A 13,206-nucleotide genomic window follows, 5' to 3' on the forward strand; every position below is an offset into this window, starting at 1 on the left:
ATGGGGAGAAGTGCACACGTCCAGTTACTCAAGCTACGCTCGCGGAGCGGCTATACTGATCAGGAAAGGAGTACCCTGGCAGGCATAAGAAACAATAAGTGACCCGAAGGCCGCGACTTAATATTACAGGGGATATTGTACAACCAGCCGGTCATAATAGCCAACACATATGGGCCCAATACAGATGACCCCTCCTTCTTTCAACAAGTAGCAGCCAGTAATAATGGCTAACACATATGGGCCCAATACAGATGACCCCTCCTTCTTTCAACAAGTATGGCGTACGATACAGTCATTGAGGGACGCTGCACTAATGTGGGTGGGAGATTATAACATTGTCCTGTCGCTCTCAAAAGATGGAGAGGGAGCCTCACGCACGCATCACCCGCGGGCCGCTGCGGTCTTGCATGGTATGATGCAGGACCACCACCTGATCGACTCGTGGCGCACTCTCCACCCTACTGCTCGTGAAGGCACGTGTATCACACAGCAATATCAAGCATGGTCCAGACTTGACTTCTGGCTAACGATTAAAGACTTACATTCATGGGTTATCGACACAAAGCACCACTCCCGCATACTATCGGACCACGCCCCAGTGGCACTGTTACTCTCAGTGCCAAAACCCTTTATACAGCCATTCGTGTGGCGACTTCTTCCCAACGCACTTTTAGACACACCATTTAGAGAAAGCCTTAGGACGCAAATCGCAGAATATTCCGAACAAAACACGGGCTCGGAGGACACAATCGGAACACTGTGGGAGGTGTTCAAAGTAGTGATACGTGGGTTTTGCATAGCTGGACAATCTGGTGTGCTCTGCAATATCCGGGTACGCTTGAGTAGATTGGAAACAGAAATACAAACACTGGAGGCACTGTACTTTCACTCGCCCACTCCCACGACCCTCCCTGACATACGCACGAAATTGACTGACTATCAGGAGGAGGCGGTCCGAGAGACTACATTTCTAAACAAGCATGCAAATGCGCGCTGATACGGGGAGGGGGACAGGTCGGCTAAGACACTCGCAAACCTGCTCCGGGCTCCATGAGGGTCCACATTTATCACCGATCCCTGCCTGCCATTCTTGCCACCATGAAAGAGTTTTATGCACAGCTGTAAACCTCTCGGTCCAACCCACCGGACTAGGTCCTGCAGGACTATTTCAACTCGGTGGAGCTACTTTGGCTTAGTAGGGCCCATTGAGACTATCTGGACGTCCCATTTACTATGGAGGATGTGCAACGCGTTATAGGCAGCCTGCCAGCTGACAAGGCACCCGGGAAGGATGGCCTAACAGCAAAATTCTACAAATAATACTCTGAGCTCTTGGCGCCACAACTCCTGGCCGTTCATCACGAGGCCGCACAATCTGACATTTTGCCCGTCTCTATGCATGCGGCTGTAATCCTCACCATATTAAAACCTGATAAAAACCCTGCACAGTACAACTCGTACCGGCCACTCTCACTGATCAACCTGGACGCAATTTTTTATGCCAAACTACTGGCTGCCCGTCTCCAGCCACTGTTGCCCCTGATAGTCAGACCGGACTAGTCTGATTTTATACCGGGGAGGTCCACTTCCCATAACCTCAGAAAACTGTTCACGCTACTGCACTATCTCGCCCCCCTTGTAGCTGGGATCGCAGCGCTTTTAGACTCCACCAAGGCGTTTGATTCCTTGGAATGGGGGTTCCTACTCCCCCTTCTACACAGGTTGGGCCTGAGTCTGCTCTTTATTACACAAATACAGCTGCTTTATGCCATGCCCACAGCGCGCCTATTGTTCAATGGCCTGATTTCAGACCCGATACCTATTACAAGGGGCACCAAACAAGGGTGCCCCTTGTCACTATTATTATTTGCAATAGCCACCGAGCTATTGGCGGCCAGAATCAGGCAACACCACACAAACCAAGGAATCGGGATCACGAGGACTCAATGTGTCAATGTACGCAGATGATATTACCCTGCACATGATAAACCCCAAAGACAACTTTGCGGCCATGACACTTGAGGTGGTGCGCTACGGAGGGCTGTCTGGAGTGGAGGTAAATTGGAGGAGTAAATCCGTTATAATCCCCCTGACTTCTGAAACACAGTCCTTTGACACTGATTATCCTATAGTCTGGGCGGCTAGGCCGACATGATATTTGGGCGTTTGGATAAGTAATGATTTGCAGGAGATATGGACGACTAATTATGGCAGAGTGATGGACTAGATTGAGGATAGAGTACGGAGATGGAAGACACTCCCCCTCTCCTTGACAGGCCGTACAGCGGTGGGCCAAATTGTGAATGTTCCTATCCCCCTCACGATGCACTTTTTCAAACAACTCCGTTACTTAATGATTGAACTGGTCTGGGTGGGGAGACAGCCACTAATATCCTGGGAGGTACTCGCTCTGCCTCAGGCACAGGGCGGGTGGCGGCTCCAGACTTTGCCCTTTACGCGTACAGTGCACAGGCTCAATTCTTACATCATTGGGTGTACCCCCTTTCAACCTCACATCGCCATCGAGTCGGACAGAGCTGCTCCCCTTCCTCTAAACACCGCAATTTATCAATCATTCAAGCACCCATGCAACGAGGTGGACACTATAGAGGCGCAGGTGCGAGCACAGCTACACCACATACTGGTGGGTCATGACTTATACCCCAGGAGAAATATTCTCACATTGCAACTGATGTGTGGGCCTACGCCCCCCCAGCAGCGCTAGATAAGCTGCTATATTACCAGCTATGGGCAGCTTGTAAAAACAAATTTGGAACATTTCCAAACCCCCCCCCCAAGAATTCACAAGAATTGACACTATCACACAGAGTGATTATCCAATCACTGTTTCGACATCCCGCACGGCGTGGGAGGGGGATCTGGGAGAGAGTATTACAGATGAGCAGTGGGATTTTAGTTGTAGGCAGCTAGAGCAGATGACCCCAAATTATTGTCTCAGACTAATACACTTTAAGTACATTCACCGGCTCTATAGAACTCCTATGCAGCTCCATCGGATGGGGGTGCGCTCGGATGATAATTGCTGGAGATGTGGGGCTCCCCAAGCATCATTCATACACCTGGCATGGCAGTGCAGGACAATAGCCAATTTTTGGTTAAAAATACTACACCATGTTAGACATAACGGGACAAACCTTGCCCTGCACGCCACTGGTGGTGCTACTGGGAGTCCTTTCTGACTTACCACTGAAGCTGAGGTAATTGCCCACCATGTTACTATTGATGGCTAAGAGACAGGTGACCCTCCATTATGGTTGCGCCCCCCCGACAACAAAGGAATGGGTTCGGGAGGTGGCCTATTATAGGGCCCTAATATAGCGCCCAGCTGTCAGAGTATTGGGCGCTAATGCTGGCGCCAGAGACATATGGGACTCGTTTGTGAGCTGGTTGAGTTCTGCAGACGTAGATGATCCTTAAAATAGAACATAACAATGTTGAATGCTCCGAACCGCACTGGGACATATGGGGTGGTTTCCTGCCACAGTGATTACGAGATATCTCTGCCCGCAGACTATTTTCTGTTTTGTATGTCTAGACATATAAAACTCGTAGATAATAGAATACACTATTGAACTATACCATGCTCAAAAATACTATAGAGGTGTAACAATGATATGCTATATATGGCGTAACTTCCTTAAGGCTAACCAACGGATCTGTATGCAATATACTACTGTTCAAGCTACTGTTTGTAACTTTGTATAAAATACCAATAAACAAATTTTAAAAAGTCACTTTGTACTGCCGCTCCCCGACGACCCCTTCTCTGACTGCCTGGTATGGAGTGGTCAGTAATTTGAGTGTGGCGGAGGAGCATGCTCTCCGTTACGAGGAAGTTCCGGGTCTCTGCAAGCAACACATCCCCCCTCAATGGGCTACTGTTTTTTTGCAGTTTCTACAGCACACTTGGAATGATGATCTTCCCCCGTAACAACCCTACACTTACTTCATACCTGTTACTACCCTCCATTGCCTCCCCCGTCCCCCATCTTCGCTTCTTCATAACATACTGCATCACACCTGTCTCACTCGAAGATCTGGCCCACACAGCCCCTGTATCTTTATCTTAGATTGCTTCGATGGTACAGATTCACCCTTCACCCTTCCCTCATTCCCCTCTTCCCCAGTTTGTATACCGCACCCTTTGTTATCTAGATTTGACAAACACCTATACATATGCGCATGTTGTATATGGTATTGCACCCAATGCACTCGCTTACTGGACCTGTATGCTATCCGCATATGCCACTTTGAGCCTATATGGCAAAAAGTGATTTCATCATATTTTACTATCGAATGAACATTTCTCTCCATGTTTCTAAAACACAAATCTGAAGCTTTTGTACAGTTTTGTAATAATACTCATTATTTAGGATGTCCAAATGCAAACATAACTTTCCTTGTTTTCAGGATGTGTGTGGCTTTCAGCGCCCACATTTCCTGTCCCTCAAGTCCCACAGAAAACAGCCTTTGACTGTACCTATTGTACATCATGCACATTGTGTAGCCTGCAGCTTTGTCTTCTGTCCAACCTCACGCTCCGTACTACAGATTCTGCAGGGAGGGCAAGGTTGTCAGCATTGCTTGAGGGGCTCTGAGCCTGGCCACGGCGGTGTCTTGACCCAAGTACCACTGTCCTTAGACTGAATGGCATATGGTGTGGCCTTTTACCAAACCCAGAGATCAGTATGCAATCGCCGAAGAGCTCACTGGGCACAGAACATGAGATTTAATCAATATGTCCATCCATTTGCCCAGGCTTTCACCTATGTGTACAAATGGAAAGGCACAAACAGCTCACCTTTCCACTCTTAACTAAACCGCTGAATTCTAATCCTCATCCTCTCAAATTCCCAAAGCATTCAGTGCCACTTTAGACTAATACCCAATGAGTAGTTTGATGTATACATTTTTAATCCGCTAGATTTTGACGATGATACTTTCCCACGTGGAGATTCAAGTTTTGACTGTGGTATAGTTTGTACTCATGAACATTTCTCTATTTCTACATATTCATGCTAGACAAATTACTTAAAAAATAATAGAAAATGTTATTTGGTTAGAAGATATTTCTGATTGTTGTACGTTTTGAGATTGTGCTTTGTGAATTTTTTAAAGTTATCTTTTTCTATTTTCAGAATAATGGAAGAGTTTTTATCCCTGATAAGACATTCCTGGAGTTGCTTTGTACTGGAAGTTCAGGAGACATTAGAAGTGCAATTAACAGTCTGCAGTTTTCCTCTTCTAAAGGTATGTCAGAATAAAACAGCGGAATTGTTTCACCTAAATTTCCATTTACCTGACAATGTTTTTTTAAAAAAACATTAAAGCTGAAATGAACAGTTTAGTGTTAATGGAATTCTAGATTCAAATGTCTTCACGTAAAATGAAATGGTTTACGGTTACTGCAAAGATGTTTAAATTGACTCAATGAGTAGTCTTTATAGCCTTTTGAAATTGCTTTGTATGTTTTTATATTTTATTTTTACTTGCTGTGATAGTATTTATTTCTAGTATAGCAAAACCAAATGGGATGATGGACGGAGTGTTGAACAATGCAAGCACTCACCCCCAGTCAACTGATCTGGGTTTAATCCATCATCATTCTTTAGCTCACTCCGCCACCCCAGTTCAGACATGGCCATATGCAAATCAGTCTGACCCTGTGCCTCATGGGAACAGTCTGGCCCGAACTGCCAAGCCATGTCTTCCCTGGACCGGAACAAGCATCCTGGGACCGGTTTCAGGCTAATCAGCCGTCATCAGCCAGGCTAGCTTGAATCCAGTGGCAAAGTGAAAAAAGGACACACGTCTGGGCATACCCTGCCAACTTAGGGCGAACAAAGCAAAACCAAAGGGGATGATGGACGGAGTGTTGAACAATGCAAGCACTCACCCCCAGTCAACTGATCTGGGTTCAATCCACCATCATTCTTTTGCTCACTCTGCCACCCCAGTCCAGATATGGCCATATGCAAATCAGCCTGACCCTGTGCCTCATGGGAACAGCCCAGCCCGAACTGCCAAGCCATGTCTTCCCTGAACCGGAAACAAGCATCCTGGGACCAGTTTCTGGCTAATCAGCTGTCATCAGCCAGGCTAGCTTGAATCCAGTGGCAAAGTAAGCAAGGGACCCACGTCTAGGCATACCCTGCCAACTTAGGGCAAACAAAGCAAAACCAAAGGGGAACTTGGCCTCTGTTCACAGTACGTAGGTACTCTATACCAGTTGTGATGGATTAGCAATACAACGGAGTGACTAGGGTTGTTCATTGTGACAAAGGTGATAACGGCATATGTATTTAGTTGCAAATACTTGGAAGCAGCCTGACAGAGGTATAAACACATAAGCTTAAACCAGGTGATGTTGAGCCCTTTCAGAGCATACTGCCATGTTAATTGCAGAACGTACTTGATATCCATCTTTTCTTTTACCTGCTGGCTGCGAAGGATTATTTGTCTGATTAGGCTCCTGTCCCACCTCCTGCACTCCGGTGGGGGGGGGCCCAAGCCCCGGGAACGACCAAGTAGGGGTCCTGGGAGGCACAGACCGCCAGGACAGCAAGTTATAAGGCGGCACGAATGGAGGTTCTGCTGTAAGAAACGGGACCTGCGAAGCGCACCCAAGATGGCGGTCGGGGCTCCGTGATCGAGCAGGCTGCGAGTGCAGCTCACCCGGTGAGGACTTTCTGGGCACATAGGTGACGCAGATTACCCCCACACGAAAATCCAGGGACAGAGTTGCTGGGGGAATAAGGGGCTACGGCACCGCTAAGAACCTGATGAGCTGACTGCTCCGGAGGCAGCAGAGATGCAAGATGGCGGCGGGAGGGTCTGGCAGAGTTCTCGCGGCGGCGGAGGATTGAAGCTGATGGTGATTTGTGGAGATGAGTTGTGCCGTAGCGAGACCCGGTGCAGGGTGCGAGTGGTGGCGCTCACCCTCCCTACTATCCGAGGGCGGAATCGGCGGCAGCGAGGTGGCGCGGGAGACATCTTGCAGCAGACTCCCTGCACAGCATGCTCTTTGCTGCTACCACCGGGGGACCCCTGTCGTTGGCATAATGGGGGTGCACTGTGTAGCGGCTGGAGGCCCTCACCCACCGCAGAGAACACTCTTCATCGGAGCAGCCTGTCCTGCCACGGATCGAGGGGTGCAGAGGTGCTCCCACCCAGGAGTCTAAGCACTCAGCCCCCGCTTCCGGAACTGGAGGCGTGAGGACAGCTGAGCTCAGCCTTCTTTCAGCCCTTCAACCCCGGTGTGCCCACTCTCCAACAACTTCTGTTGTAGTCAAACAAAGTGCTGCTGCAGCCGGCAAGAGCGAGGAACCAGTGAACTTTTCCCAGGTATGGGGGCGCGGGAGCCATGACCGGCTGATTGTCTTCGAAGTTACTCCAGTGGACCAGAGCCTTCACGCCTCCTCTCCCTTCCGGACTTTGATTTCTGAACTTGCCCCCCCCCCCCCCCCCCCGGACTTCTCCTGGCACTCTAACTCATTCTCACTGGGTCACTCTAATGGACTTCTTTACTTTTTTTTCTTTTGCCCTGCCTGCCATTTTGCTGCTGTTCTTGGCTGCTTTTTTCTGGACCCTGACCCGCCATCTTGTCCATTCCCTCGTCCTTTCCCCTTTTCCCTCATTTCCCCCGTGACGATCCTTAAATGTTTCTTCCTTTTTCTGATTTGCCTTTTCTCCATACCCTTGTATCCCTCCCACCCTCCCTTGGTATTGTGACTGTGTCCCTCCTCCGACCCCACTTAATGGAACTCTGCTCTCCTGGTTTTTTGGGTCCAGACCTGAGAAAATCTACTATTTGTATATATATGTATATTGAGATAACTCTAATCACTAGTATATGCAGTAGACCTTTGTTCTATCTACCATTCCTATGTGACTCTTAGAGTATATCCATTCGTATGACTTTACTACCTTTACATTTGCAATGTTTTTTTGTATCTCTTCATTGTGTGACTTTATAACTTGTACATTTGCAAATTTTTTTCTCTGTTTGTATCTGTTATGTAACGCATGTAACCCTAAGTCCTTGTGTAACACAACTGGTTCTTATGTAAAGCGCTCTGACACCTTCGGCTAATGTTCACGCTATATAAAATCGCATTAAATAAATAAAATAAATAAAATCTATAAGCATATATGTAGTTCCAGCTATGCAGGTGGGAAACATTTTGGGAGTGGCATGTATAGGGCAGGATGACCCTATCTCACAATACAAAATAGTCTGATTGCCTTATTGCCTCTAGACTATTCTTGGAAGAGCATAATTTCACACTCAACATGAAGAAGACAAGAGCTTCTTTTGTCAACCCACTAATGAGATTCTCCAGCAGTATACATGGGAGGAAAAGGGCAAATTGCTATGTGGCACTTAAGTGGTACGGGTCGAAAATAGTACTCTTTCCAAGGGATTCAGTCTATCTGATAGAGACTTCTAGCCGCAGATTCCTTACCTTACAATGATCCCTAGGCACCAGACTAGATCCGTAAAATGTTCGTGTACAAAATCCCTGCTCACCGGTAGGTTGGGTCGTTCTGCTCCACATGCCGTCTTCCAGTACGAAAGTGATTTGTGTGGTGACCCACCCCAGTTCGCTGACGTCAGTTCTTTTCTTTCCGTGCCAGTCAGAGCAGATCCGGAGAGAGCTACCCTCAGTAATTTATTGACTGGCCTTTTTCGACTTTTTGTTCAAGTCCTTTTTGAGATCTTCTCATGGTGTTCCATCATGTAGCGCTAGCGCTGGATCCGGGGTCAACTCCAGTCCCAGGATCGCTGCCGTGAAAATGCTGTCCCAGTATTGCAGTATCCCTGGGCAGTACCACGCAAGATGCATAAAGTCTGCAACTGGTTCGCGGCATCGTTCACATTCATCCGACTGCCCGAGACCGTATCTGTGGAGTCTCTCGGGGGTGTAGTACACTCTTTGTAGAAACTTGAAATGAACCCGTCTGTGTCTACCGTTTAGTGATAGTTTCTTAGTGCTCATACATCAATACCGCCACATGTCGTCGTCGATTGTGACCTGTAGGTCTCTTTGCCAGGCTAGTCTGGCTTTCATAAGCTGGTGCTCCCGGTGCGACATTGTCATCTGGTACAGATTCGTTATTAACTTGCGGGGTGTCTCCGTTTTGATAACGTATGTGAGTTCTGGAACCTCTGGTGGCTCCGCCAAGTCTGGTCCTAGCAGATCTGTAAGGGCACAACGCACCCTGTGATATTGAAAACGGAGCAGCAGTGGGGCGTCCCCGCCATCTTCCGCTATCTGGTTCCAAGTTTTGACTATCTTCCGAGAATAGGTCTCCCGCCGTATAAATGCCCAATTTGTGTAGTGCTTGCACCACTCCTCTCTCTCTAACTGGCTATAACCAAAGAGCCCACTCCAGAGGCATGCTCGGTGAGTATAGCAAAGCGCATCTCTGAGCCTGCAAGAGGGAGTGCCAGGCATGATTCGTAGCAGTAATAGAGTCTAAAATGCCCCTCCGTCGATCCACCGGTCTGAAAATCGTGGCAGGGAGAGGCAGTGGGTCAGCAAAGATTCGCTCCATTCGCACATGGGGAATGTTTGCGTCTCCATATATCCAAGTGTGTAGATGGGCAGCCTGCGCCACCCTGTAGTATAGCTCAAAATCTGGAGCTCCCAATCCACCCATACTGTATGGCAGAGTGTAAGGATAGTCCACTTCACTCTAGGTTGCTTGCCTGCCTATGCTAGCTTAATCATAAGCTGTGTCATGGTCTGGAAGAAGACTTTCGATAGCACCATCGGAATGGTGCTGAACAGGAAGAGGAATCTGGGCAGTATCACCATTTTCATGATGGCTATACGTCCCATAAGGGATAGCGGCAGTCTGCACCACTCCTCTACATCGTCTTCCAGCTTGCTGTAAGCGACCCCATAGTTTTCTCTGAGCAGTATTTCCGAGTCCGAGTGCAATCGGACTCCTAAATATCTAACCGGATCCACAGACATTGCAGCGGGATTTCCATTTCGAACCTGCTGGTCGCCGGGGTTAGGGGAAACGCCACTGACTTTGACCAGTTGACCCTCAGGCCACAGAGCGACCCAAAACGAACTACTTCTCTAAGCATAGACGACAAGTTGTGCTCTGGGTCTCTAACATACAGCAGGGTATCATCTGCGTACGTCGAGACAACTATTTTATATGTTGGGAAACTTACCCCCTCGTTACTGTGATATTCCCGCAGTGCCCAGGCGAGCGGCTCAGCCACTAGTGCGTATAGTAAGGGGGATAATGAACTGCCCTGTCTAGTTCCTCTGCAAATTGGGACGGGGTCCGTCACCAGGTCGCCTAGTCGGATCCTAGCCGTCGGTTTGTGGTATAGGGCACCTAGCATTTTCAGAAATGGCTCTCCTAATCCCAGTCGCTGTAACACCTGCCTCATGAATGGCCATTCGACAGAGTCGAAGGCTTTCTCCATATCTAAGAAAACCGCGATTGCCTCCACATTTTGCTTAACATGCTGCATAGTTCCAAGTACCGTGCGAATATTGTAGGTCAAGTTCCTACTGGGAATGAATCCCACCTGTTCTGGAGCAACCAGCTTGGGTGCCAGGAGAGCAAATCGGGTCGGCAGCACTTTCGCATAGAGTTTGGCGTCCACATTTAGGAGGGACAGCGGCCTGTATGAGCTGCACTAGTCACGTGTCTTTCCAGGATTGAGAATTGTGACTATTAGTGCTTCCCTCATGGATTGTGGCATGCTGCCCTGAACACAGATGTCATCGAACAGCGTGGATAAATGAGGAATCAGCTTGTCCTGAAATGCTTTATAAAAGCCTACTGTGAGTCCATCAGCACCCGGTGCGCTTCCAGAGCGCATGCTCGCCAGGGCCTCTATGATTTTGTCTTTCCCTATCGGCAGCATTAGGAATTCGCGGTGCGTGTTCGTGAGCATGGGCAAATCAATGTGTTCCAAATAATCCGTGATTTCATCAGATAGGTCTCCACCTCTAGAGGAGTACAGGTCTGATTTATAACTCTGAAACCCGTTCGCTATCTCGCTTTCTTCAGTGACCACCTGGCCGTCCGGTCTCTTCAGCTCGGTGATATGGGTCTTTCCCCTATTGCCCTTAAGTAATCTAGCTAGGAGCGAGCTTGGCCGCTCCGCCTCTCCATATGTACGCGCCGTCGCATATTTCCCCATGTGCTGCACTTCCCTGTCCGCTTCCTCATTATATTCAGTAATAAGGGACTTTTATCTCCTCCGCTACAGTTGTGTCTGACGTGCTCTGCTGTCGTTTCTCTAGCACCGCTAATTGTTTCTCCAGCATTGTCAGTCTCTGTCGGATGGCTTTTAGTACGCTTGAGTGTTTTGACATAGCTATGCCCCTAATGTACACTTTAACGGCTTCCCACACAGATTGGAAGCTGCCTACTGATCCAATGTTAGCCTCAAAAAAGACATCAATCTCTTCCGCCAGTTCTCCCCTGAAAAGCGGATCAAGCAGTGAGTGTGGGGGAAAACGCCATGTAAATGGGGGATCTGTTTCATAGGAGCCACTAGAACCAAGAGGAGTGGGGAGTGGTCTGATAGTGTGCGTGTCAGGACTACACAATCCTTGATGCGTCCCATCATGGAGGAAGGCGCCAGCCAATAGTCTATTCTGGTGTGAATATCATGATAGGCAGAATAATTTGTGTAACCCCCCTGTTCTGTGTGCCTGTACCTCCATACATCTTCCAGATTCTAACTAGTGAGCTCCGTTAGGAGCGTTTGCGCAGAGGCAGAGGGCTTGCGTGGTGGGCCAGCGTGGTGGGCCAGCTGATCTATCTAGAGCCGGGTTAAGCACCAAATTGAGGTCTCCCCCCCCCCCCCCATATAGTACCTGTGCAGTGGAATAAGTGTGTGTAACATTCGCTAGGTTATGATAGAATTCCGGGGAGTCATAATTCGGACCATAAACATTAATGACTACAAAATCCATCCCGTCCCCTTGCAATGTGAGATCACGAATCGGCCCTCCTGGTCAGCCTTCAGAAGCGTCAGCATCAGTTTCGATCTAGGGTTGACCCATGTCAGCACGCCTCTGGAGTGTGTCGTAAAGCCTGCCGCTGTGGAATTACCCACCTGTCCCCTACTGAGCAGCATCCTACTTGTGAGTGGAAGATGGGTCTCCTGTAGAAGAGCCAAATCCACCCTCTGCCGCTGTAGATAGCTCAGCACCTTACGGAGTTTGCGGTAGTCGTTGAGGCCCCAAAAATTCCATGTGAGTGCTCTAAGCACAGCAGGCGGATCGCATGCAGTCGACTCATTGTTGTATGACATGTCTCTTATGTGTGTGTAACTCGTGTAGCTAGATATTTCTTAGGCCCAGGGCGGGCAGTGTGTGCATACAGTGGTTCAACATTTCCCCCCCCCTTCATCTTGTGTAGAAAACAGCAAAACAGCCCCTCCCCAACCCACAGCAGACCGCCCCCAATCTGGCCTTGCCAATCCCCTTCCCACCCTCCCTCCCTCTCTTCCCTTCCCTCAACTTTTTTTAAAAACTCCAGGGAGTCATGTGGGAGCATTGCGCGCGGGGGCCCAGGTTGCCATCCCACCAGCAAACAGTGCTATAGTGCACTACACTGGAGCCCCTCCGCTCGCTACCCGTCGTGGTTTATAGTATGCACTAACTAACCTAGAGGCGTAAATTGTTGCCCAGCAAGTCGATTGTTGCTAGTGACAGTATATCAGTATGATTCTTTCCCTGCACTGGCATTGACACTGCTATTCTACAGTTCAGTAAGCAGCGCACCGTCCCATGAAAATAGTTTGGCGCTGATGCTAGCAAGGCACACCCCGAACCAGTTATCACATTAAGTCACTGGGCGTGTCCGAGCCCTGCACTGCAATCTCACTCTGTTCCTGGGGGCAGCGCCCCCAATTATGGCGCCCTCTGTGCAACTGTCTCTCAGGGTACAGCTCCTAACTATTCGCAGCCCTTGCGTCTTACCGCCTTACGGTGCAACCATTTTGAAGTCCATTACACCTGCTCATCTAATCGGCTGTTTTCGCCTGCGTCTTCCCACTGCTTAAGGGCGTCCTTGCGATGGTCTCTCGCCCAGCTCTTTAGGGCTTGTTGCAGGGCTCGAGGGTCTGTTGACTCCTAATTTTGCAGGGTACAACATCGCGTAGTCTAGGCCCAGGTCCCTAAGTTGACGTTTGTA

At 48.8% G+C, this 13,206-nt stretch overlaps 1 protein-coding gene across 4 annotated transcripts in view; it reads left to right on the forward strand.

Annotated features, from left to right (window-relative positions):
• Positions 1-13,206, forward strand: part of RAD17 (RAD17 checkpoint clamp loader component) — a 564,733-nt gene that overhangs the window by 343,042 nt on the left and 208,485 nt on the right. For all 4 annotated transcript variants that reach the window (XM_078675299.1, XM_078675297.1, XM_078675300.1 and 1 more), the window contains exon 10: positions 5,160-5,271. In XM_078675299.1, coding sequence (XP_078531425.1) covers positions 5,160-5,271 — 112 coding nt within the window. The remainder of the gene's footprint in view (positions 1-5,159; positions 5,272-13,206) is intronic.

This window comes from Lissotriton helveticus, chromosome 2_1 (genome assembly GCF_964261635.1).
Source record: "Lissotriton helveticus chromosome 2_1, aLisHel1.1, whole genome shotgun sequence".
Classification (NCBI taxonomy): Eukaryota; Metazoa; Chordata; class Amphibia; order Caudata; family Salamandridae; genus Lissotriton; species Lissotriton helveticus.